Source organism: Palaemon carinicauda, chromosome 1 (assembly GCF_036898095.1).
Source record: "Palaemon carinicauda isolate YSFRI2023 chromosome 1, ASM3689809v2, whole genome shotgun sequence".
Taxonomy (NCBI): Eukaryota; Metazoa; Arthropoda; class Malacostraca; order Decapoda; family Palaemonidae; genus Palaemon; species Palaemon carinicauda.
Genome location: NC_090725.1, coordinates 273,759,482 through 273,786,763, shown reverse-complemented (window position 1 = coordinate 273,786,763; position 27,282 = coordinate 273,759,482). Strand labels below are relative to the sequence as shown.

Genomic DNA, 27,282 nt, shown 5'->3' with positions numbered 1-27,282 from the left:
TGGTTAACAAAAAGCTCCAATTTCAGAAATGAACATTGAGAGGTACTTTACTTTGTTTACTAGAAAAAAAGACAATAGTAACTTACCAGCACCTAATGCAAACCCAGCAACATTCCACAAGGGAATCAGTACTGTGGGCCGCACTCTGTACTTTGGTATCAGTTCCTCAAATTTGGCTTTATGTTCCTTTTCCTGGTCCCACATATGTTGAATAACTGGACCAATACTAGTTTTTCCTAAAAAATTAAATTAAAAAATATCAAAAAATAATTATATAATATTTTCACCTTTATACAAATCCAGTACAACTACTATTTTAAGAACAACCTGTATGGAATGACAATGACCTAATTACAGTATTTAAGGATAACACTGACAAGCTTTATATGTTCAAAAGAAACTTTACTTCTGTTGAAACATTGGGCATTAGGATGGTTCCATAAAAATTTGTGCTCACATATACAGTAATGTATCTTATAATATTTTTTTTATTTCTATACTCACTTGATGTTCAAATTACTTATCCAGAGGCTCTGTTTATAAATGTTTACCCCATTAGTATATTAAAAATTTTCCCTTTTACTGTCCTTCCAAAAGATACAAGCTGCTAATAAAGTACTGTACAGTAATGAAACAATCATAGTTAATGGTAAGGAGCGGGACAACGGTTTCAAGTTCTTTAATTTGAAGTCAAAAGTATTTCTTATTAATTGACATGACAAGTCAGTAGGAAGGAGAGTAGGAATGTATATCAACATCTGCCGAGTATATAAAGAAAAAATGTAACTAGCGGTGTGGGTAGTTAACCCTTGCTAAACTTTAATGGCTCGTCATTTCAGCTACGCCGAAAGTAATACCCCTAATAAATAGTGTGGTTTGTATTCCAGTTACGGAACAAACAGCATATTGAACTGGTATTGCCTGTTCTCGTGTATGATCCGAAGTTACTTCCTTGTAGATAAATGGACTGGGATCTGGAAGTATGCGTCTTTGAGATCAAGTGTCCAAATGAAATCCTGTAGCCTTACTGCTTGTATGACCGTGTCTGCCATCTCCATCCTGAACAAAGTCTGAAGTGCAAACATGTTCAGAGCCGAGAGATCGATGATTGGTCTCCAGCCACCGAACGTCTTTTTCAGAAGAAAAGAGTCGACCAAAGAAGCCTGGGGAACCGTCGAGAACCTCTTGGAGAGTGCCCTTCTCCAAAATTTGTCTAGACTTCACCCTGGGGGATCAGCTCCTTTGTGGATCCCTTTGCATAGGATCTTGACTGGCTCCCGAGTCAGTGAAGGGAGAGATTGAGTGAACGGGAAGCGATACCCAGAGCAAATCATGGAGACTGCCCAAGGATGGGCTCCATGTTGCAGCCACCTGTGGCATTGCAGGAATCCTTCCCACCTGTGGGCAGGTGAGAGGATTGCCCTCCCTAGCGAGGGCAGCCTCTGTCACTGCCCTTACCACCTTTCCCTCCTCTGTACGGTGGGAGGCCTATGGATCTTTGGTGGGAAAGGGCTGTTTAGACTCCTTTTTAGAGGACCCTGCCATCTTGCTGGTTGAGGGCTTGGTGGATAGTAGCTATTTCATGGAAGTGGTGGAGCATTACCATCGGACCTGAATGTCAAGGCCCTGTGGAAAGGGAGTCCTTGGTTGATTTCTTCCATCGCTCGGCCGCCCTCTCGACCTCTTCCGGCTTAAGGGGACTGTCCACTATGGTGTTTAACATATATTGAAATAATAAAAAATTGTTTTATTGTTCCTATGTAGGTAGAAACATGTTGTACATGCTCTCCAGAAGTTTCAGCCTATTATTTTACAAATACTGAAGATAAAGCGGTCTTTAAATGATGACGTCATCATTACTGTGTTGTCTGCATGTGTTTTATTTTTGCATACATATAGCAATTTTTTCACTTGATGTTTCGAAATCTCGTATGTCTGGTAGAGATGGAAGGTATTGGTAGAGGGTGGGCAAACGCAAACTACGATCTACGAGAAGACCAGCCAGAGTTTCCACAGACGTATAGAAGTTATGATGCATGTGTGTTTGTTTACTTGCAGTTCGTATGTACATTGTGTTTTCACAACGTTCTTGTGAACTTTAGAGCAAGGCCAATGCTATCCAAGGTTAAAGAAAGAACAAAAGGTAAGCAGAGAGCAACAAAAAAGAACCAAGGAGAGGGAAACATGAAAAAGAGTACAAAGCTGGAACATTCTAACAAAAACTGGCAACAATGAGAGGCAGCTGGCAACCCTTACACCAAGTGTATTAGTACACTAAGGTTTAAATACATCATTTAGTGAGCCTTCATGTAGGAATTAACAATTAAAATGACAAATTCGAAGATAATTTGTATTTTTCCTAACCATACAAACCTTAGCTATTTACATTGGGTTTACCTTTTAGCGCAGCTGAAATGACAAGCCAATGGTTTTAACAAGGGTTAATTACCCCCGCGCTAGTTAGCGGGGGGTAAGGGAAGGGTAGCTTGCTAACCCCCCCCCCCCCCCCCCCCCCACACACACACACACACACACCGGTGACTTGCTTCACTTCACTTAGAGGTAGGACTTGACTTGGGGGTCAGGGATGGCAGGCACATATGTGTAAATAGCTAAGGTTTGTATGGTTAGGAAAAATACAAATTATCTTCGAATATGTCATTTGTTCCGTAACCGAAATACAAACCACGCTATTTACATTGGGTGACTTACCCCTTAGGAAGGGTGGAAAGTCCCCAGCCTTACTGACTTCGGCTTGCCCGGGGGTTCGATCCCTCAGTGAGCCGCACTAGAGAAAGGGAGCCCCCTGTACCTCACAAGTTCCTAGCATCGCTAGGAACGAGTGGCCTACATAAGCAGTGTGTGGAGGAGAGTGTGACTCGTCCTATGAAGTTGACTTTGAGACCTTCAGATAGGAATTCTAGGATAGGACGTTCCCAATACCACCTCGTCAGGGTATGGGAGACGCAACAGCATTAAGCTAGGAGCACAAAGAAGCATGGGTTACCTGCAGGGGTCGAGGTCAGCTATGCGAGGACCAGGATGCTGCTTCCCCAAGAGAGGGGAGAATGAAGAAAGAAGTAAGGGTCAGACATACTCTTTCATTCACGCAGACTAAGACCGGGTAACAACGCCCTCAACCTACTGCTACTTGTCCAATAAGGAGCCTGAGGTTAGACCAGCTCTTGTGCAGCCACCACAGGGCCGATAGAAAACGTATCGAGGCTCCTGTGGGTCACGTCTTGCAGGTAGTGGGCTGTGAAGGTCGTTTGACGCTTCCAGACCCCAGCTTGAAGTACCTGCGTCACAGAGAAGTTTCTCTTGAAGGCCAGGGATGTAGCAATACCCCTGACATCGTGGGCCCGAGGGCGACGTGACGGAGGAGGGTCAGGATTCAAGGCATGGTGGATAACCCTTCGAATCCAAGCTGAGATGGTGTTCCTGGTGACCCTCCTCTTGGTCCTGCCTGTGCTCACAAATAAAGCTCGCACTTGAGGACGGACTGCAGCCGTTCTCTTTAGGTAGTGCCTCAGACATCTCACTGGACATAGTAGCAGCTGGTCTGGGTCGCTTGTTACAGAGCGGAGACTCGCGATCCCGAAAGAGTCGAAGCGAGGATCCGGCACTCCAGGATTCTGAGTCTTGGCAACAAACTCAGGGACGAACCTGAACGTTACCTCCCCCCATCCCCTTGAATGGGCGATGTCGTACGAGAGACCATGAAGTTCACTAACCCGCTTGGCCGAAGCCAAAGCGAGTAGGAAAGCCGTCTTCCAAGCCAGGTGGCGATCGGTGGCCTGGCGTAATGGCTCGAAGGGAGGTCGCTTAAGAGACCTAAGGACTCGAACCACGTTCCAAGGAGGAGGTCTCACTTCCGACTGGGGGCAGGTAAGCTCATAGCTACGTAAGAGTAAAGAGAGCTCTAGCGACGAAGAAATATCCAAGCCGTTCAGTCTGAAGGCCAAGCTTAAGGCTGAGTGATAGCCTTTCACTGCCGAGACAGAAAGGCGCATTTCTTCCCGCAGATAAACGAGGAAGTCCGCTTTTGCTGGGATAGTAGCATCGAGTGGAGAGATACCCCTTCCACGACACCAACCACAAAAGACTCTCCACTTTGCTTGGTAGACTCCCTCAGAGGACCTTCGCAGGTGGCGAGAGATTCTCTCCGCAACCTGTTGCGAAAAGCCTCTCTCCGCGAGGAGACGCTGGATAGTCTCCAGGCGTGAAGCCGAAGCGAGGCTACGGCCCTGTGAGGGACACCGGAGTGGGGTTGTCTGAGAAGCCCGTGTCGTGGAGGAAGTTCTCTCGGGAGCTCCGTCAGGAGCTGCAGAAGATCCGGAAACCATTCTGCGTGATGCCATAGCGGAGCTACCAGAGTCATTGAACAGTTGACCGATAGTCTGGTCCTGTTGAGTACCCTTCTCATCAGACAGAACGGTGGGAAGGCGTACACGTCGATGTTGTCCCACCGTTGCTGGAAAGCATCTTGCCAGAGTGCCTTGGGGTCTGGGACTGGGGAGAAGTACAGGGGCAGCTTGAAGTTCAAAGCTGTCCCGAACAAGTCCACAGTCGGGGAACCCCACAAAGTCAGGACTTTGTTGGCTATCTGAGGATCCAAAGACCACTCGGTACTCACTATCTGCGAGGCCCTGCTCAGACTGTCGGCAAGCACATTCCTCTTGCCATGAATGAAGCGAGCTGATAGTGTTATCGAGTGGGTTTCGGTCCACCTCAGAGTCTCTACTGCAAGATGGGATAGCTGCTGCGAAAAAGTGCCTCCCTGCTTGTTGATACAGTATACTGTAAGCCACTACCGTGGTGTTGTCGCTCATCACCACCACGGAGTGACCCGCCAGGGACCGTTGGAACTGCTGAAGAGCCAGAAAGACGGCCTTCAATTCTAGCAGGTTGATGTGTAGGCACTTTTCTGATTCTGACCAAAGGCCTGAGGCCCTCTGGTTCAGAACGTGCGCCCCCCACCCTTCTTTTGACGCGTCCGAAAACAGAGTCAATTCCGGGGGGAGGACGAGAAGTCTCACTCCCTTCCGCAGGTTCTCGTCGACCAGCCACCACCGCAAGTCCGCCTGTTCCAGAGACCCTATTGGGTTCAGAATGTCTGGGGAATCGGATCCTTGATTCCACCGGGACTTGAGCAGCCATTGAAGGGATCTCATCCTGAGGCGGCCGTTTGGAACCAGACGAGCCAGGGAGGATAGGTGACCTAAGAGACGCAACCACGATTGGGCGGGGAGTTGTTCTCGCCTGAGGAAGGGTTCCGCCACCCTCCTCAGCCTTGCTATCCGGTCGTCCGATGGAAAGGCTTTGTGGAGATTGGTGTCTATTAGCATGCCTAGATAAACCAGTCATTGGGACGGCTGCAGAGAGGACTTCTTGAGGTTTACCACGATCCCCAGATCCTGGCAAAGATCCAGAAGCCTGTCTTGGTGCCGAAGCAGGGTCGACTCCGAGTCTGCTAGGATCAGCCAATCGTCCAGATAACGAAGGAGACGAATGCCGTTCCTGTGCGCCCAAGATGAAATCAGGGTGAACACTCTGGTGAACACCTGAGGAGCTGTGGAGAGACCGAAACACAGCACCTTGAACTGGTAGATCTTGTCGTCTAGGCAAAATCTCAGGTACTTCCTGGAAGACGGATGGATTGGGATCTGGAAGTACGCGTCCTTTAGATCCAGTGTGCACATGAAGTCTTGTGGTCTCACCGCAAGTCTGACCGTGTCTGCTGTCTCCATGCTGAACCGGGTTTGTTTGACAAATTCGTTCAGAGCTGAGAGGTCGATGACAGGTCTCCACCCTCCAGTAGCCTTCTCTACAAGAAAGAGTCGACTGAAGAAGCCTGGGGAGCCGTCGACGACCTCCTGGAGAGCACCCTTCTCGAGCATGGTCTCGACTTCGGCCTGAAGGGCCAGCCCCTTTGCCGATCCCGTGGCATAGGAGCTCAACGACACTGGATTCGCTGTCAGGGGAGGTTGAGATGTTGTGAACGGGACGCGATAGCCTTGGCCAATCACTGAAACCGTCCAAGCATCGGGCCCGTGTTGCTGCCACCTGCGGACGCAACGCTGAAGGCATCCCCCCACAGGTGGACACGCTGAAGACATCCCCCCACAGGTGGACACGCTGAAGGCATCCCCCCACAGTTGGACACGCTGAAGGCATCCCCCCACAGATGGACACGCTGAAGGCATCCCCCCACAGGTGGACACGCAGGGGGACTGCCACCCCTAGGGCTTGCGGCCGTGGCCGCCACCCCTAGGAGTCTTGCCTCCCCTGGAGGACTTACCGCCCCTCTTGACCTTGGCTGGAAAGGGCTGGGGCTTAGACACCATCTTTTTAACTGCCGGTGCCTGCTTTGGAGCCTTACGAGGCTGTTGCTGCTGTTGCGGCGGAGCTGGAGGTTTAAAGGGCCGAGCTGTAAGGGCCCTATGGAGGAGGGAATCCGTGCTGGATTTCCTCCACCTCTCAGCTGTTCGCTCCATGTCTTGAGGTTCAAACAGATTCTCCCCCAGAAGGGAAGCATGTCGGAGCCTACACACATCCACGGCGGGGACCTTCGGATGGAATCTCTCGGACACAGCATCACGACGCTTCAACACCGAGTTGGACCACAGGGTGGTAACCTGGTGCGCCAAAAACTCGATGGAGCGGGTGCCCGAAAGCAAGAAGGTCTCCAGGGCCTTCCTATTGGTCTCCTTGGACAAGTCCTCCGATCACAATAGGATGCCCAGAGATCCTAGCCAAAAGTCCAGCCACGAAGAACGACACCTGCCGGGCAGAGAGCTTCTCAAGGGGAACTCCCTTCGCCAGCTCCTCCACAGAGTGATGGAGAGGAAGAGCGAGGTTGGGCTCACCCAGAATCTCGAAGTACCTCCTCTGCTGAAGACGAGGAGGAGGGATGAGCTTGTTCCCGGCAGCGGAACGACTGGAGGAGGCAAGAAGCGCGAGCTGAGCGTTGGCCCTAGCTCTGGCACTCTTCAGACCCCGAGACCAGGGCAGAGCCGCACTGGTCTTAAGGGCCTTCCGAACGTCAAACACTTCATCCAAAATCGTGTCTTTGCCTTCACGGGGGGTGATGACTGGATCCATAAGTCCGTTAAGTTGCCTTATCTGGCTTAGGACCTGCCAGAAGGCATGTTCGGATTCTTGCTGTTCTCCTCCCTGCGGGCTGGCAGCTAAGTCTCCTGCCCCAGGGATCTCTTCCTGAGGTGAAACATGGACATTCCCCCGGGTAGCCGTGGGTTCCTGGCGAATCCTTGAAGAGGATTTCGGGACGGTCTTGGAGTCCTTGGATTCCCTCCTGGGAGGGATACAGGATCCCAACAAAGAGGTTCGAGGGGCCCCTTCCTCACGAGATGATTCTCCTCCATGAAGCGAAGTCTCCCCCTTTGGTGCCGAGGGGAAGACTACCGCCCCACTGGACTCACCTGAGGACGGAAAGGCCTCGTCCACGGGAGAAGGAGAAAGCACTTGAGCAGGAGAAGGGGCCTTCGCGACCGACCTCTTGGGAACCAACTTCGCCCTGGGGGAAGTCACCATGAAGTCCACTCCTCTCTTTCTCTTCAGCATAGGAGAGACAGCAGTTGGTTTGTTACCCTGGTCGGCAAGTGCTGGTTTCATAACCCTCACTAACGCCCGCGCCAAAGGACCAAACCAAGTCTAATGCTCCAAGTCCGAAATCCTCGCTAAAGGGAAAGGGATCGGGCAATCCTTTGGAGTGGACACCACAGTACCTGCCTGAAAAGAAGGTGGGGAAGAATGATGTACTAACCTCTCCTCAGTAGTATCCTTGTCCTGCACTACCATCCTGTGTTTGGGTGGAGGCGATCCCGAGCGTTGTCTAGGAACGCGCGCTCCTGCAGCTACCACTGGCTGTGGAATTCGCCGCGAACGGTCGCGCAGGTGGATGATCGCGCGGGCGTGCAGGCGAGCGGTCGCACGGGCGCGCAGGCGAGCGGTCGCACGGGCGCGCAGGCGAGCGGTCGCACGGGCGCGCAGGCGAGCGGTCGCACGGGCGCGCAGGCGAGCGGTCGCGCAGGCGAGCGGTCGCACGGGCGCGCAGGCGAGCGGTCGCACGGGCGCGCAGGCGAGCGGTCGCACGGGCGCGCAGGCGAGCGGTCGCACGGGCGCGCAGGCGAGCGGTCGCACGGGCGCGCAGGCGAGCGGTCGCACGGGCGCGCAGGCGAGCGGTCGCACGGGCGCGCAGGCGAGCGGTCGCACGGGCGCGCAGGCGAGCGGTCGCACGGGCGCGCAGGCGAGCGGTCGCACGGGCGCGCAGGCGAGCGGTCGCACGGGCGCGCAGGCGAGCGGTCGCACGGGCGCGCAGGCGAGCAGTCGCGGGCGCGCAGGCGAGCAGTCGCGGGCGCGCAGGCGAGTGGGCGCGAGGGTGGGCAGGTGAATGAGCGCGTGTCCGAGGCGGCGAACGCAAGCGTTGGCGCGATGGCGAGAAAATGCGCTGCCGCGTGGGTGAGGAAGACCGCTGGCGATGTGGATCAACAGGCGATCGGTGGTGAGCTGGTGAGCGCTGACGCGCAGGTGGGCGATGGCGCGTTGTGGCATGGTGACGCGTTGGCGAGCGATAGCGAGCAGCATGCGCCGGTGAGCGATCGCGCGATGGCGAGCTAGTAGCTGGCGAACCATGTCCCTTCAGAACCTCCGGCTGACGAAGCGTTGGAGAACGTAAGCGCGCAGGCTGTAAAACACGCGGGCGGTCCGGAGATCGCCGAGAAACAGGTTATCGCTGACGCGTAGAACGCTGGTGAATAAGCGATACCAAAATCGCCTGCGCACTGACGAGCAGGTGAACCCTGGTGCGTAGGCGATCGTTGACGCGTGGGAGAACGCTGGCGAATAGGCGATACTAAAATCGCCTGTGCGCGCTGGCGAGCAGGTGATCGCTGGCGAGCAGGAGATCGCTGGCGAGCAGGAGGGCGACGCGAGAGATCCTGTGAAGGGACAAGTGGCACGGCGCGTTCACGAACAGGAACAAGAAGATCGTAGGCGCGTTGGCGAACATGTGCTTTTGACACACGCACTGGGGAACGTGAACGATGTTGCGTAGCCACAGGATGAAAGAGCTCAGAGGACTGATGGCGTGCAGGGAGATCAGCAGGAACTGTAGGATGGTCAGAGACCGCAGGGCGATGATCCTCAAATGAGCGCTGACGCTCAGAAGAGAGCTGACGAGCAGGAGAGCGCTGACGAGGAGGGCGAACATCAGGAGCGCTGACGAGGAGGGCGAACATCAGGAGAGCGCCGACGAGCAGGTGAGCGCCAACGAGCAGGAGAGCCTTGACGAGCAGGAGAGCGCTGACGAGCAGGAGAGCGCCGACGAGCAGGAGAGCGCCGACGAGCAGGAGAGCGCCGACGAGCAGGAGAGCGCCGACGAGCAGGAGAGCGCCGACGAGCAGGAGAGCGCCGACGAGCAGGAGAGCGCTGACGAGCAGGAGAGCGCCTGTGTGCTAGCACTGCTCGTGGAAGGGAAGAATCCCTTTGCCCCGGAGGAGTTGGTGAACGGTCTGCAGAGAGGGCCAAGGGAGACGGAGCTGTAGGTTGAGGCCGACGAGGAGAGTCCGCTTCGGAGGAAGAAGATCCAAAAAGGCGCCTCTTAACCCCCTTATAAGAGGAAGGGAGGCCCTTGCGACGTAGTGGACGGTGAGCCTTACGGCGGAGGCGGCCTCGGGGAAGATCATCGGGACCATCGGTCCTCCGAAGGGGAGTCTCAGTCAAAGCACTTCCCTTAGAAGGAAGCTGAGCAGCAGCAAAGACCGAAGGACTCACTTCCCCCTTCGAAGGATGTACGGAAGGGGGAGGAGAGCCCTCAGCACCATCATCCTCGACTGCACCTGTGGAGGATTGCCCAGCCACGTCGGAGGCCTCTGCCACCACGATGTCGACGATAGACAGAGGGTCTACCTCTGCTACCGCCGGCGACTGCTTAACAGCGGCCCCCAACGAGACAAGGTCAATAAAGGCGACCCTGGAGGGCAAGCCCTTAAGCCCCAGGGAAGACCAAATCTGCAAAAGATCATCATTAGTTAAAGCATTATCAACAAACTCCCCCGGAGGAGGAGGGGGAACCGCCTCGCTATGGGAGGCGACGCCCTCTCCCCCCACCGAAGGTCGGGAAACAGAACTAGGGCCTGTGCTACCACTCGGCCGACTCTCCTTAGGAGCCGGACGAGGGGAAGCTTCGGAGGAGGTTTGGGCAGCGGAAGAAGAATCCCGAGAACCTTCCTCCTTCAAGGCAAACCCCGAAGGAGAACGATCTCTCTTGGACTTCTTCCTACGCCGGCGGCCAAACCTCTCCCACTGGGAGGCAGACCACTCACTGCACTCACAGCACATGTTCTCCTGGTCACACCGTCGGCCCCGACACTGAGGGCAAAGGGTGTGAGGGTCCGTAGCTACGTCCGACATAAAGGTCCCACAAGGACGACCGGCAACACCAGGGCATGTACGCATTGTAAAATAATAATAATGAAGGTCAACTTCCAACCAACACACACGCTGTAGAAAGAAAAAGCAGAAAAATTAAAGGCTGTCACGAGGACGATGAACAGACACGTCTGATCACTGCCGAGCCAAAAGTGAAGTGAAGCAAGTCACCGGTGTGTGGGGGGGGGAAGGGGTAGCAAGCTACCCTTCCCCTACTCCCCGCTAACTAGCGCGGGGGTAATTAACCCTCGTTAAAACTATTGGCTCGTCATTTCAGCTGCGCTAACAGGTAAACCCAATGTAAATAGCGTGGTTTGTATTTCGGTTACGGAACAAGTACAAATTAAGCATTATAATAATGTTATTTTGATTTTTCTAAGAAAAAAGCAAAGATTAATAGCAAATCTTTGGGAGCTCATAGCTCAAAAACATAATTATTCACACTTCGGTACATTTTTCTCACTTATTTATTGTTAAATTTTAGAGAGAAATATATCACTGAAAAGAGGAATAAAAATCCCATAATTCTGTATGACAGAATTTTCATTTTCTTTTTACTTTTTTTAAGGATTACTTTGCGTCTAGATGAGCAAATATAAAAAAAAAAAAAAACCATCATAAAACAAAAAGGAAAACCAAAATTCTGTCTCAGAATTATTCGGTTTATAAAGTAGCTTTTATGGTATGATTTTCAATATAATTGGTGTTATTAGTGGAGAACAATGTACCTAATTTTTTTTAAATCATGATTTTTGCTAATAAATCAAAAGGTTTTTAATCAAATGACCTGAAATTTTCATATGATGAAGGTATTATATGTCTAAAACATAGAAATGGTGTCTGAACAATCAAAAAAAAAAAAAAAAAATACAGGACATGGTGGACAGCCCCCTTAACCCTTTTACCCCCAAAGGACGTACTGGTACGTTTCACAAAACCCATCCCTTTACCCCCATGGACGTACCGGTACGTCCTTGCAAAAAAATGCTATAAAAATTTTTTTTTTTTTCATATTTTTGATAATTTTTTGAAAAAAAATCAGGCATTTTCCAAGAGAATGAGACCAACCTGACCTCTCTATGACAAAAATTAAGGCTGTTAGAGCAATTTAAAAAAAATATACTGCAAAATGTGCTGGGAAAAAAATAACCCCCTGGGGGTTAAGGGTTGGAAATTTCCAAAGAGCCTGGGGGTAAAAGGGTTAAACAGTGCTGAGCCGTCAATGGTGGAGTCCCTGAGCCCTGTGAACTCAGCCTTGGGGACCTGCCTGTGGAACCTTTCAATCACGGCATCCCACCTCCTAAGTATTGTGTTGGCCCATAGGTTGACAACCTAGCGGGCGAGGAATTCCAAGGTGCGAGCGCCCGACAAGAGAAAGTTTTCCTCTACTTAGGAGGTTGTGTTAGAGGCATGAACCTGTGCCCTTGCTGAGTTGTGTCTATAACCGCCTGCCTGACAGATTTGACCAAGATGTCAAACCATGAAGGTGGCATCCCAGAGTTGACAGGTCCAGGGTGTCCTTGGGGAGGCCTGGTGGTGGAGATCGCCTCCTTGAGGTACGCTGCCTCGGTACCTGAACCGGGGAGAAGGCTGCTTACCTAAATCAATCTGCATAGGCATCTGCATTCCTGTGTGATCTTCCTAGGGCCATGGGAATGCCCGCAAACTTATTTGGTGGTTACCTGAACCCTTCAAGGAAGAGAATACGCCATCTGCCTCTTGCTACCAGTACTACTGCTACCTTTCTGCTGGATTGTCGGGGTGCCGGACCTTGATTGCTCGAGGGAGCATGTGAGGTGCGAGCAAAATAAAGGAAATTGCACGGGGAAATTTAAACTTCACACATGGGAGATAGCGAGTGCGGTAGAGAAGGCAAGGTAAGTCTCAGAGACCTCCGATGGGCAGGAAAATGACGATGACGTGCTGGAGATCGACGAGCAGGAGTGATGCGTTGGCGATTAGAGAACCATCGAGTGATGGCCAGACAAGTGACGAGCAGGCAAAAGATGAGTCGGCGAGTAGGAGAGCATTGCACTGGTGAGTGGTTAGATGGCGAGTGATGAGATGGCTAGATGCACTCTAGCGAGTAGCTAGATGAAGAGTAGCACCATCTGTCGAGCGCTGGGCAGGTGAGCGTCGTCTGGCAGGAGGTCTTCTAGGTGAAGGACGAGATGGCGAACAGTGCACTAGAAGACTAAACGCTGACGAACGATGAGCTGGTGTGAAAAGCGTGATGGAGAACAGCGACGCAAACAGGAGAACAGTGGGCAGAGGTAGAGCGTCCAGCAGGTGAGTGACGATCGCAAACAGACAAACGACTATCTGCAGAGTGATCATCACGAGATGTTGAGGGACAAGCACGAGAAGAGGTGATCACGAGCAGAAGAATGGTGAGAAGATCGTCAGTCTAGGGAACCAAAGTGCTGCCTGACGAACGTCTGGGCATGAGCAGAGGACTACGGTCCCTGGTGAAAAAAAAGAGATCCAAGTGCGGCATGAGGTCTCATCAGCAGAAGGTCTTCATTGGGCAGGCGAGAAGGTACGCTGGTTTCCTTGGTGTGCAGGACTAGCAGGAGTAGAAGGCGAGAGATGGGCCTCGCAGACAGCCAGAGTGGCAATAAAAGCATCCGCAGGAGAAAGGACTTCCACTCCAGAGGACCCCAGAGAAGGAGCCCTCTGGGCCCCACGCTGCAGAAGTTCTACAAGTACATCCTTGGAAGGAGGCCCAACCACAACCAGCGACATATCAGAGAGCAAGAAGGACTTGCCCAAGGGTGGGGGCTAAGCAGCTTCTCTAGGGGAAGCAGCAACATCCCCAGGTCCCTGAGGTTTACCTGGAGTAAGTTGGTCTAAGCACCTACTCAGCCGCCCCTTGGAAGAGGCCAAATGAGCAGGAACTTCGAGGAGAGACTGGGGGGTTAAAGAAGATGTCCGAGATTTCTTTGTGCTTGAGGAAGTCCACGAAGGCAAAGAATCTCTCCTGGACTTTTTCATCCGGGATGCCAAAATCTCCCCCACTAGGAGGCAGACCACTCCTTACACTCCTCACAAGTGTCATCCTGGGCACAGCGGAGTCCCCAGCAGGTCAGACACAACGAATATGGGTTAGTCTCGATGGAGGATATGAAGGTACCACAACAGCGACCATCAGGCCCTGGACAAGCCCGCATGAGTACGCAGGAGGAGGAATACACAGACCTGAAAAGAAAAAGAATCTGAATACAGTATAATGGCCCAGTCTTCTGAGAGCAGAGAGCGGGCATGTCCGTTCTCCTCAAGCCAAAAGAAAAAAGTGACTTGGATATACTGGTGTGTGAATGAAAGGGGTAGTTGGCAACCCCAACTACCCTTCACTAACCCCCGGTTTGGGTAGTTGCCACCTTGCTTAGTCTTAAAGGCCGGTCTTCCAGTTTTGCCAAAAGATAATCCCTAATAAATGGCAAAGGTTTGTAGAGGGTCGGAACAAATCATCTTTTTAATACAGAATTCTATTCTAAAACTTTACTAAACTTTTCCGAACGACTACCTATTATGTACGGAAACTGACATGCAAGAAGAATAGATTTTAAAGCAAGTAAGCTGATAAACCCTACATTCATCACCTTAGGAGAAAGACATGAGATAAGCTAGTGGCCAAATTTGTAAGAGAACAATGCACACAGCTATTCCAACAAAATGCAACCAAATAGATTTAGTGAATATCTATAAGCCAGTCAATAGAGGAAAAAAGGAAGTACAAAAATGTTTGCATCTTTTCTGTTCTCTCTTCACATATTTCAAAGATTTTCCGGATGGTGGAAGATGAAGACGGCTCTTCCATTGCAGTGGGCAAGGATATGTCGAAGTGTAACACATTATGCTTCTACTATTATGTGGCACAACCAAAGAGGAGAATGCATCAAGGGAAGACGTCTAAGTCCCAGCAACAGCTAATATCTCAATTAGCTTCTCCACCAGTGGGGCGCCATCAAAAGCTAGGAACTCTATGAGTAAGATCAAGATACTTGATAGAGTCGTCATCAGTAGGTACAGCAATGGGAGTACTTTGAGAGATATTTCAGGCAAGTACAGTATTACCTTCACTGGGAAAAGGCAACTCTACCGTCTCACTCAAAGCACTCATTGAGAAAAGCTTGTAGCCGAACTCAAACTAATGATCCACATAACCATTCCAACAAGATACAATCAAACACACTGTGAATCTTTATAGGTCAGTCAATACTGTAGAGGAAAAGAGGTGGAATAAGGAAAAAATTAGGGAAAGCTGCAATTAGCTGTATCATCGTCATAATTGAGTACAGTATCTAATAACATTAATTTTGCACTCCTGTACCACCCTAGGAGATCTCTCTCTCTCTCTCTCTCTCTCTCTCTCTCTCTCTCTCTTGTGATGAAGGATGATATGGGGAAAAGAGGTTTAGTAGTAGACCCCTTAACATAGGGATAACAGTAGGAAAGGTGGTGGTTCATATTCGTATAGAACAAGTATAAATAATTCTTAATAACAGCATAAAAGGGCGCTGGAGAGGCAGAAGGTGTCATTGGGAAGTATGGCGTACCAGGTAGAAATGAGAGTGGTGAGGGACTGGTAGATACGTGTGTTGAGCAAGATATGGTGATAAGTTCTAGCTTTTTCAAAAAGAAAGATAAAAACAAGTACAGTATACAGTACATGGGTAAGAGTGGCAAATGGAAAAGTGGTAGAAAGGGCGTTAATGGATTATGTGTTAAGAACTAAAAGAATGTTTGGAAGATTGAAAGACGTGCACATGTTTAGGGGTATGGCTAACGGTATGTCTGATCATTTTATGGTGGAAAGAAAATTAGTTGTAACAAAAGAGTGGGGGAATAGAGATGGGGGTATGTAAAAGGGAGCTAGTGAGGGTTGAAGAGTTAATAAAACCGGAGGTAAAAAGTGAATATCAAGAAAGGTTGAAAATGGCATATGAAAGAGTGAAAGTCAGAGAAACTGGTGAATTAAAGGAGTGGAAGTCAGTAAAAGAAAATTTTGTTGGGATTGCATGTGATGTGTGTGGCAATAAGTTTGTTGGAGGCAACATGAGGAAGGGCAGTGAATGGTGGAATGAAGGAGTGAAGGTAAAAGTGGAAAAGAAAAAGAGGGCATTTGAAGAATGGCTGCAGAGTAATAGTGTAGAGAAGTATGAAAGCTATAGAGAGAAAAATGTGGAAGTAAAGTGTAATGGAACCGAGGCAAAGAGGGCAGCTAACCTGAGGTGGGGTCAGGGATTGGGTCACTCATAAGAAGAGAATAAGAAGTTTTGGAAAGAAGTGAAGAGAGTAAGGAAGGCTGGTTTGAGAATTGAAGAGGTAGTGAAAGATGGAAATGGAAGGTTGTTAAAAGGAGAGGAGGCAAGGAAAAGGTTGGCGGAATATTTTGAAAGTTTAGTGAATGTTGAGGCAGATATAATAGGGAGGCATATATAATAGCTGTTGCAGGTGTTGAGGTGCCAGTGATGGGAAATGAGAATGAGAGAGAGGTTACAAGAGAGGAAGTGAGAAGAGCACTAGATGAAACAAGAGTAGGAAAAGCACCTACTGTTGAAGGAATGGGGTGTGACAGTATACTTGAATGGTTGGTGAGATTGTTCAATATGTGTTTTGTGTTGTCAACGGTACCAGTAAATTAGGTTTGTGCATGTATTGTACCACAATATAAGGGTAAGGGAGATGTGCATGAGTGTTGTAATTCAAGGGGTTTGTTGAGTGTGGTTGGGAAAGTGTATGGTAGAGTACTGATTAATAGGATTAAGGATAAAACTGAGAATGCAATCTTAGAAGTACAGGGTGGTTTTAGAAGAGGTAGGGGATGTATGAATCTGATTTTTACAGTTAGGCTGATATGCGAGAAATATTTAGCAAAAGGTAAGGAGGTGTATGTTGCGTTTATGGATCTGGAGAAAGCGTATGATAGAGTTGATAGGGAAGCGATGTGGAATGTGATGAGGTTATATGGAATTGGTGGAAGGTTGTTGCAAGCAGTGAAAAGTTTCTGCAAAGGTTGTAAAGCATGTGAAAGGATAGGAAATGAAGTGAGCGATTGATTTCCGGTGAGAGTAGGGCTGAAACAGGGATGTGTGATGTTGCCATGGTTGTTTAACTTGTATGTTGATGTAGTGGTGAGAGAGGTGAATGCTCGAGTACTCGGACAAGAATTGAAACTGGTAGCGAAGAATGATCATGAATGGGAGGTAAATCAGTTGTTGTTTGCAGATGATACTGTGCTGATTGCAGGCGCGGAAGAGCTTGGCCAATTAGTGAGAGAATTTGGAAGGGTATGTGGGAGAAGGAAGTTGAGTGTTAATGTGGGTAAGAGTAAGGTTATGAGATGTACGAGAAGGGAAGGTGGTGCGAGGTTAAATGTCATGTTGAATGGAGAGTTACTTGAGGAGGTGGATCAGTTTGGGTACTTGGGGTCTGTTGTTGCAGCAAATGGTGGAGTGGAAACAGATGTAAGGCAGTGAGTGAATGAAGGATGCAAAGTGTTGGGGGCAGTGAAGGGAATGGTAAAGAATAGATTGTTGGGCATGAATGTAAAGGGTTCTGTATGAGAAAGTGATTGTACCAATTGTGATGTATGGATCGGAGTTGTGGGGAATGAAAGTGTTGGAGAGACTTGAGTGTGTTTGAGATGAAGTGTCTAAGGAGTATGGCTTGTGTATCTCTAGTAGATAGGGTTAGGAAGGAAGTAGTGAGGGTGAGAACAGGTGTAAGAAATGAGTTAGAAGCTGGAGTGGATATGAATATGTTGAGGTGGTTTGGCCATGTTGAGAAAATGGGAAAATGGCTGTCTGATAAAGAAGGTGATGAATGCAAGAGTTAATGGGAGAAGTACAAGAGGAAGGTCAAGGTTTGGGTGGATGGATGGAATGAAGAAAGCTCTGGGTGATAGGAGGATAAATGTGAGAGAGGCAAGAGAGCATGCTAGAAATAGGAATGAATGGCGAGCGACTGTGATGCAGTTCCAGTAGGCCCTGCTGCTTCCTACGGTCGCCTTGGATGACTGTGGAGGTAGCAGCAGTAGGGGATTCAGCGTTATGAACCTTCATCTGTGGTGGATAACGGGGGAGGGTAGGCTGTGGCACACTAGCAATACCAGCCGAACTCGGTTGAGTCCCATGTCAGGCTGGGAAGAGCGTAGAGAGGAAAGGTCCCCTTTTTTTCATTTGTTTGATGTCGGCTACCCCCCAAAATTGGGGGAAGTGCCTTGGACTATGTATGTATAAATGGCATTTATCACCCACTATAACTGAAGGTTTCAAACTATGCAAGAGACACGTGAGATTGGGAGATGTAAAGAACTATCTGTACTATACTGTATTCAATATTTTCTTTGGCAATCAACTAAGTACAGTACAAAAGAAATAGTCCCTAGAAAGTTGATAATTTTCAACTAATAGAATATGACCAACAACATTTTTTTCTTATTAAACAAACAACAATTATCTCACTTCTATAAACAGTATTAATAAAAATCTAAAACATTAAAACTAGAAAAAAGCTTTACAAGAAAGTATATCGAGAAAAAAATTACCTAGAACAGCCATCTGTCCAGCATAGATACGATCTGCACCCAGCTCCCCCGCATGATCCACTCTTATAATACGGTCAATAACTGCTCTATTGCGTGAGGCATTTGTACTGTAGAGTCGTAACCCTTGTCTTAAAGGTTGATGCACAGCCATACTAGAATTAAAAAAAAAATTTATAGTTACTGTAACGTAGGTCAAATGCATATATGAAAAACATAATACAATAGCATTGAAAAATTAAAAATAAATTGTTTACAAAAGGAAAGCCTTTATGTGGTGTAACCTCTCATTCTGGTTATTCAGATTGGTACTGTAATTTCAATATTTACAGAAAACTTCATTCAGTAGCCACAATAAAAATCCAATTCAAGAAGAACATGATGTGTTTACGATGAAAAGTTCAATTGGAAGCAGTTTCTTTAATTAAGTGAAATTTTAATAATAAAATGTTCTATTTCTATACTTTCCTGTAGTTCATCTATCTCGGAAAAGTTCTCTTTTTGACATCTATCATTGAAAAGTTAAATAATTCTCACGCACAAGGCTCCACATTCAAACAAAGCACGTAAGTAACAGTCCAACCACTTCATGTGCTTGAAGACATGTTTCTCGCTAGGGCGAGTAAGTAAAGGTGAAGACACTTGAAGCTCCTCAGTTATGTGAGGGCACGTGCTCTGATTATCAGGAGCCAAATGGTGAAGTCTATTTAGAGGAGAGCTCATTCCTCTCTCCACCGAGGTATTTGGAAAATCATCAGAAAGATCATATCACAATTTGGTCACAACTGGAATAAAACTTCTTGAATACTGTACTGTGTAATACTGAGCCTCATGATGAAGAAGGCAATACCATTAGAATTAACTGCATACCTAATATTACGAACAGGATGGTACTGTCCAGGAAGATCTGAATTTAAAGGATGATCAGAATTATGAAAAATTTTATGTAACATGCATAACGAACTGATTGAACGACAGTGCCAGAGATTGATATCTAGATCACGAATATGAAATCTAATAGCCTAAGTTCCTGTACAACAAATTAAGATGAGAATCAGCGGCTGAAGACCAGACAGGAGAACAATACTCAAAACAAGGTAGAATGAAAGAATTAAAATACTTCTAAAGAATAGATTAATCACTAAAAATCTTAATTAAAAGACTTTCTCAATATGCCAATTTTTTGTACAACTAAAGAGACGACCTAATGTCTCCGAAGTAAATTTGATGTCAAGAGTCGCACAACTAAAAATTTTAAGTTATACATACTGTAGCTAAAGAAACATTATCAATGTTGAGATCTGGATGTTGAGGAGCAACTGTCCTCAGCATACTTACAATAATAATTAAGAGTTTTGTTAGGATTCAACTTTTTACCCCTTAATTTATACCATGCACTAATTTTAGCTAGACCCCTATTAAGGAATTCAGAACCCCAGACTTACATTCAGGAGATGGAATTGATGCAAAGAGTAACATCCTCTGTCTATACACCAAAGTTGTTTTCTAGGCCAAACCATATGTCATATGTATATACATGTAGTATGAAAAGTAATGGGCTAAGAACATTACCCTAAGGAACACCAGATATCGCATTCCTATACTCACTATGATGCCCATCAATGATTCTTTGCGATCTATTACTTAAAAATTCAATAATGATGCTAAGAAAAGACCCACCCACTCCCAACTGTTTGAGTTTGAAAACAAGGGCCTCATGATTAACATGGTCAAAGGCTGCACTAAAATCAAGGCTGATCATATGAACTTCTTGGCCAAAATCAAGGGACTTTTGTACACCACTGGTGATTTTAAGAAGGGCATCATATGCTCCAAGGCCTTTACAAAAACTAAATTGCAAACTAGGGAACAGATAATTCTTTTCAGCAAACTTAAGACGTTTGCCAAAAGACATTAAAAACTTTAGATAATATGGGAGTTATGAAAATTGGGTGGAAATCAGCTGGACTTGAGCTACCACAAACCATTTCCCCAACAAGTGCTAAAAGAACCTCTTCTTGATAACTTGCGCAAAATTACATAACTTCGGAGCTAAGAAATCTGCACTCTTTAAAAAAACAAAGGAAAAATACCATCTGGATCTACACTATAAGCATTAAGATTCATCAAGAGAGCTTTAATTTCACAAGATCAAAATGCTAAACTATTTAGTTTAACCTCAGGAAAACAAGAATGAAAAAGATCAAGTTTCTCATTAATCTGCTTACTATCAAGTATATCGGCCAAAAAAAGAGCAGACTATCTCAAAGGTGAATGTTAACTGACAACTTGGGAGCAGGTTCAAAGCCAATGTCAGCTGAAGGCTTAATCCTGGTCAAGGGATTAAGTATGAAAGCAAGTTACTCTGTGTGTGGGGGGGAGGGGGGTTTCCCTCCAAAACAAGAGCAACCAGAAGCATTGCACAGTGCCGTCTACATAAACATATGCTAGAGACAACTCCTAAGGAAGAGGCTCTTTGTTCTGCTAAGGGAAACAAGATTCTCCTGACCTCAAGATTCATCCAGATATAAAATTGGCACCACTCTTCCCAACTTGACTCCCAATGAGGCCGATAAGGAAGGGCCAGAGGAAAAAGTACCAGGGGTAGAAGGAACAGGCCTAAACAATTACTAGAATCAAAGCGACCTTTCAGTGTCCCAGCATGAGGCAGAGCTTCCCCCACAGACGGCCGTTAACTACCGGTTACTGTATTGCCAACACCTTGTTATAAGTTTTAACAGTTGAGTTCCAGGTATGCTTGAATCAATTCTCATATTAAAGGATGAAGGTTTGTATTCATGCAGAAACAAAGTGTTAGTTCGCTGAACCAATATACGCTTAAATAAGTGTGTGTGATGACGGACACAGCTGGAAAGAAATCCCTAGAGAATGGAATGAAATATTCCCATTTCTATATGAGCAACAGACCTGGTCCATATCTTCCCCCAAGATCTTACATACGTACCTGGAGCTTCTCTGAACAGACTGAGAATGTAGTACAGTATCTACTCATAGCATAATCAAGTATCTGAACAGCATATGAGTAATGCTATACTGTACCAGTATAAGGTTATCATTCATTCCTTTATTTCCTTGCCTCACTGGGCTATTTTCCCCTGTTGGAGCCCCTGGGTTTACGGTATCCTGTTTTTCCAGCTTCTGGTTGTAGCATAGGAAGTAATTACAACAAAAATATAAACCTAATAAGGTACAAAGCACCCTACAGTGAAATTTTTTAGACTAGACATAGTTACCAGCCTTTGCAGATCGGCAGACCAGGCCTTACATGATTAGAAAACTGGAATTATCCTTCCCATACTTTATGTAGTTTATAGCCATTTCTATTGTAATGGAAACCCCTTACTTAAAACGTATTTATGGGTATATCGGTCCATTAAATTAACATTCAAATCACTTACTGGTCCTTGCTTAGAAAAGGCTCACTTTGCTTGCCATTTAACATTAACTCAGTGTATCTCAGTGCTCTTCCATTGTGGCATGCAGTACAGTATACAGTATTGCACTATGTCTGTTTGTTGTCATTTTAATTATCCAATTACAGTAATCACTTCAAATATATTACTTTACCTACATTATTCGAAATCCGAGAAGTCGGAACCACCAACTTTCCAAATACCAACCTCCTCTTTAATTGTGGCGGACGGGACGGGACAGGCAGGGAAGTGGCGAAGAAGTATGTACAGTATAGGAGGTTTGCACAGACCAGGTAGGTATGGTTTAATAGACAGGGAATCGCATCGTGGAAAGGGACAGACAGATTTTGAGCGGGTAAGAAAAGTAAATTGAATGAAGATCTACAATCTGTCCACTTCTTATATCGCTGCCGAACACAATAGTGTTGAAAATGGCTGTTGTAAAATTGTTTTTCAATAGTTATGAGAAGATTCCTATTGAAAGCATACCGCATGTCACCACTTTTACATTTTGTGCAAGGCCTGAGAAGTTACAAATCAGTCCTCTTATATAAAGTCCGTAAATTGTAAGGTTATTTGGGTTACCAAACATATCACTTGTTAAAAAGGGATGAACTAGGTCATTTGGGAGCTTCCATTGGCTTGCAATTGCTATTGCAAATCGTTCTAATTTTTTTATGGCGTAATCATTACTTGGCCTTTTTAACAAATTACCCACTTCCAAATATTTAGGCACAAGTTCTTGGATGATGTTCTACAACAATCATTTTTTCCACCCTCCCCTTCAGTTTCAAACTCAACCCCCATCACATAAAAGACATCTCCACAAAGGAAGAACAATCTAATTCAAAATTTAGTGTAATTTCATCTATGTTGGGAATTGAATATGATAACTCTCTCCATTCTGTATATACCTATTGATGCTCATGTGAAAGTAAAAATATCCCCTAAATAATGACCCATGGGGCTTGCAATGCAGACTATTTAAGTACCACTTGCCAGAACAGAGGAGCAGTAATGTAATGTTAATTTTTCGAGCACAGCAAGCCAGGGGGAGCAAAAAAACATTAGAAGGATGTGAAGTGAATCATAGATAACTAGAGGGGCACTCAGTAGAGTGCAGACCTCTGCCAAGGGAGCTTATTTCTCAACCTTTTGGACGTTTTGCTCGTCCGTGACCTTGACTTCTGGCCTTCTAAAATATGGAGTTTTTATGATAAAACAAAGTTTTATGAATACTTACCTGGCAGTTATATATACATAGCTAATAATCTCTATTTCGGCAGAATTTTTCTAAACGCGGCAACCGCCTTGTGGTGGTTGGGTGGTTACACCCGTTAAAGGGTGGTACTTGGAATCATTCCCGTTTTCTGTTCTTCAGTTCATCTATGCCCGACCTGCCTCCTGAGGGGAGGTGGGTGGGCCTTCGAATGTATATATAACTGCCAGGTAAGTATTCATAAAACTTTGTTTTATCATAAAAACTCCATTTTTATGAATAGAACTTACCTGGCAGTTATATATACATAGCTGATTAACACACTTGGAGGAGGGTGATAGACAGTAAACATCGTTGGGGAAACAACCAAAAAAGTTGTAGGATAAAAAACACCTTGATTCCTTACCTGCTAAGGTAGCTGACTTCAAAGGTTCCTGCCTTTTGAGTCGCTTTCCCTTAGGAGTGTCAGCCAGGATGTGACCTGCAGTGCTGAAAACACTCAATCGAGTCTGTCAACGGGGTGAGACCAACAATCTGACTAGACTTCAGGACTACCTATTGCCCAATATAAAAAACTGCAACCTTACCAAAACCAACCACCTAACCTTTGCAAAGTAGATAAAAAATTATCTAACTAGACTGAGGTGACTGTACACAAGTCGAAGTCCTCAGACAACCATTAAAAACACCAACCCACGCACAAGCATACAAAACTAAGGTTGAGGGGAGGTAGTAACTCCTTTGCCTAATACAGAAGCCGTAGCTACGTATGGGCCCAAGGTATAGCATTTCTCATAATCCACTCTCACCTCTCTGAGGTAATGAGAGGCGAACACAGAGTTGCTCCTCCAGAATGTCGCATCCATAATTTGTCTGACCGACATGTTCTTGCGGTAAGCAAGCGAGGTCGCAATGGCTCTCACTTCGTGAGCCTGCACTTTTAAAAGTCCGAAGTGTTCCTCCTCACACAAGAGATGCGCTTCTCTTATAACTTCCCTCAGGAAAAAAGACAAAGCGTTCTTGGAAAGGGGCTTCTGAGGATCTTTCACAGAACACCACAAGGAGCTAGAAGAGCCTCTCACATTTTTTGTGCGAGACAAGTAGGCCTTGAGGGCTCGTACTGGACAGAGGAGCCTCTCTTGCTCTTGACCCACTAGGTTAAGTCAAGTTAGGAACCTCAAAGGTCCTTGGCCAGGGCTTTGAAGGGTTCTCGTTCTTAGCGAGGAAGTCTAATCTTAAGGCACAAACTGCCCCATTCAGATTGAAGCCTACCTGCTTTTCAATTGCATGGACTTCACTGACTCTTTAAGCTGTTGCTAAGGCCAAAAGGAAGAGGGTTTTCTTCATAACCTCCCACTAGATGCCAATATTCAAGTAATAGCGGAGTTCTTCATGTATTTGCGGGAAGAAATGTGCCTTTCAGTTTCGGCAGTAAAAGGCTATCGCTCAGCCTTGAGCCTAGCCTTCAAACTGAATGGAATAAAAATTTCCCCATTGCTAAACCTTTCTTTACTCATACAGAGTTACGAAATTATCTTCCCTCAGTCTGACGCGAGACCTCCTCCTTGGAATGTGGTTCGAGTTCTCCGGTCTCTAGAGACCTCCCTACGAATCATTAAGTCAGGCAAAAGATCGCCACCTGACTTGGAAGACTGTTCCTGCTCGCCTTGGCTTCGGCCAAACGAGTCGGTGAACTACATTGTCGTGGCTCGAGTTCTCTGTCTCTAAAGAGACCTCCCTACGAACCATTACACCAGGCAAAAGATCGCCACCTGACTAGGAAGACGGTGTTCCTGCTCGCCTTGGGTTCGGCTAAACAAGTCGGTGAACTACATTGTCTCTCATACGACATCGCCCATTCAAGGAGATAGGGAGAGGTAACATTCAGCTTCGTCCTGTAATTTGTTGCCAAGACTCAGAATCCAGGGGTATCGGATCCTAGATTTGACTCCTTCCAGATAACGAATCTCCGCTCTGTAACAGACGACTCAGATCATCTCTTACTTTCCCCTGTAAGGAGTTTGAGACTATCTTAAGAGAACAGCAGCAGCGTGCCCCCGAGTGCCCGCCCTTTTCATCAGCACAGGGAGGAACTAGATGAGGATCACCAAGGAAATCATTTCTGCCTGGATATGCAGCGTCATAGACAAAGCTCTGAATCCAGATCCTCCTCAGTCACATTGTCCCAGAGCCCACGATGTCCCTGGCCTACAAGAAAAACTACTCGGTGATGCAGGGTATACAGGCTGGGGTGTGGAAACACCTAACGACTTTCACAGCCCATTAGCTGCAAGACGTAACCCACAGGAGGCTCGATACGTTTTCTATCGGCCCTGTGGTGGCTGCACAACAGCTGGTCTAATACCTCAAGCTCCTTATTGGACAAGTAAGGCTGAGGGCATTGTTACCCGGTTTTAGTCTGCGTTAATGAAAAGGTTCGACTGGCTCTTATTCTTTTCTTCATCCTCTCCTCTCTTGGGGAAAGCAGCTGCCTGAGTTCTCTGCACAAGCTGGCCTCAACCACTGCAGGTAAACCATGCTCCTTTGTGTATAATAGTATTGTGCCAATACCGTTGCATCTCCATACCCTAGCGAGGTGGTATTGGGAAAGCCTTGGTTACAACCATTTGGCCTACAAAGACTTGGAATAACTTTTACCTTTAGTCACACTGCTTATCTCTACACACACCTTGCGTAGTAAGGTTTAGTGAGGTGTTAGGGCCTCCTTATATTTGGTACTAACCTACTCAAGAAAAGGAGCCCCAGGGTAAAGCCAAAAGCCAGGTTGGCAGAAATGTCCACCCCCTTAATGGGCGAGTCGCCCCTAATAAATAGCATAAGTTTGTATTCCAGTTACGGAACATATGACAAATTCGAAGGTAATTTGCATTTTTCCTAACGATACAAACCTTTAGCTATTAATACAAACTTACCCGCTGACCCCATCCCCCTTGAAATCCTACCTCCAAGCAAAGTGAGCTCAGTCACAGGTGTGCGAGTGGGAGGGATAGCGAGCTACCCCCCCCTACCCCCCTAACTAGCAAGATAGGTAGTTAACCCTGGCTAAATATGGAGTTTTTATGATAAAACAAAGTTTTATGAATACTTACCTGGCAGTTATATATATATAGCTGAGTCTCTGACTGCGGCAGAATTTAATCGAAAATCGCGGCAACCGCCTTGTGGTGGTTGTGTGGTTAGATGGTTAACAACCCTTACAGGGTGGTACTTGGAATCATTCCCATTTTCTGTTCCTCAGATTATCTTTGCCCGACCTGTCTCCTGAGGGGAGGTGGGTGGGCTTTAAAATATATATATAACTGCCAGGTAAGTATTCATAAAACTTTGTTTTATCATAAAAACTCCATTTTTATGAATAGAACTTACCTGGCAGTTATATATATATAGCTGATTCACACATTTGGAGGAGGGAAACAGACAGAAAAAACATAGTTGGGGAAACAACAAAAGAGTTGTAGGAGAACAAACACCTTGATTCCTTACCTGCTAAGGTAGCTGACTTCAAAGGTAATTGCCTCTAGAGTCGCTTTCCCTTAGGAGTGTTCATCCAGGAGTAGACCTGCTACGCTGCAAACAACTCAATCGAGTCTGTCAAAGGGGTAGGACCAACAACTTGACTAAACTTCAGAAAACTACCTTCCCATATAAAAAACCTGCAACCTTACTAAAGCTAACCATCTAACCTTGCAGAAATAGATATAAACTATCTATCTGGACTGAGGGAACCGTACCACAGGACGAGGACCTCAGACAACCATAAAAAACACAAACCCATATACAAGTACATAAACTAAGGTTGAGTGGGGGTAGTAACTCCTTTGCCTAATACAGAAGCCGCAGCTACGTATGGGCCCAAGGTATTACACTTGTCATAGTCCACTCTTACCTCTCTGAGGTAATGAGAAGCGAAGACAGAGTTGCTCCTCCAGAACGTTGCGTCCATGATCTGCTTAACTGACATATTTTTCCGGTATGCCAGCGAAGCAGCAATGGCCCTTACTTCGTGAGCCCGTACTTTTAACAGGGCGAAATTTTCTTCCTCACAAAAGAGGTGGGCTTCCCTAAAAGTTTCCCTCAGGAAAAAGGACAAAGCGTTCTTTGACAGGGGTTTTTGAAGATCCTTCACTGAACACCATAAGGAGTTGGAAGCACCCCTCACGCTCTTAGTGTGGGCCAAATAAGCCTTGAGAGCCCTAACCGGGCAGAGGAGGCTTTCCTGTTCCTGACCTACTAGATTCGTGAGGTTAGGGACTTCAAAAGTCCTAGGCCAGGGTTTCGAAGGGTTCTCATTCTTGGCGAGAAAGTCGAACCTCAAGGAACAAACCGCTCCAATTAGGGTGAAGCCTACACGTTTCTCGATTGCCTGGACCTCGCTGATCCTCCTGGCAGTCGCTAGAGACAAAAGGAAGAGGGTTTTCTTAGTCACATCTCGCAGAGAAGCTTGCGAGATAGGCTCAAACTTCCTGGAGCACAAAAACTTAAGCACCACATCCAGGTTCCAAGAAGGGGGTCTTAAGTGCACCTGCTTCGACCTAATGAGGTCCTGCAAGTCCTTATTCTGAGATAACTCTAAGCCTCTATGCCTAAAGACGGCTGAGAGCATGCTC

General features: G+C 46.8%; 1 protein-coding gene across 6 annotated transcripts in view; it reads right to left on the bottom strand.

Annotated features, from left to right (window-relative positions):
• The window catches only part of Coq7 (ubiquinone biosynthesis protein COQ7, mitochondrial), a 42,910-nt gene that overhangs the window by 7,648 nt on the left and 7,980 nt on the right, over positions 1–27,282 (bottom strand). For all 6 annotated transcript variants that reach the window (XM_068377644.1, XM_068377651.1, XM_068377657.1 and 3 more), the window contains exons 2-3: positions 18,005–18,156; positions 87–236 (exon numbers count right to left, since the gene is read on the bottom strand). In XM_068377644.1, the coding sequence (XP_068233745.1) occupies positions 87–236; positions 18,005–18,155 (301 nt within the window). In that variant the 5' untranslated portion in view covers position 18,156. The remainder of the gene's footprint in view (positions 1–86; positions 237–18,004; positions 18,157–27,282) is intronic.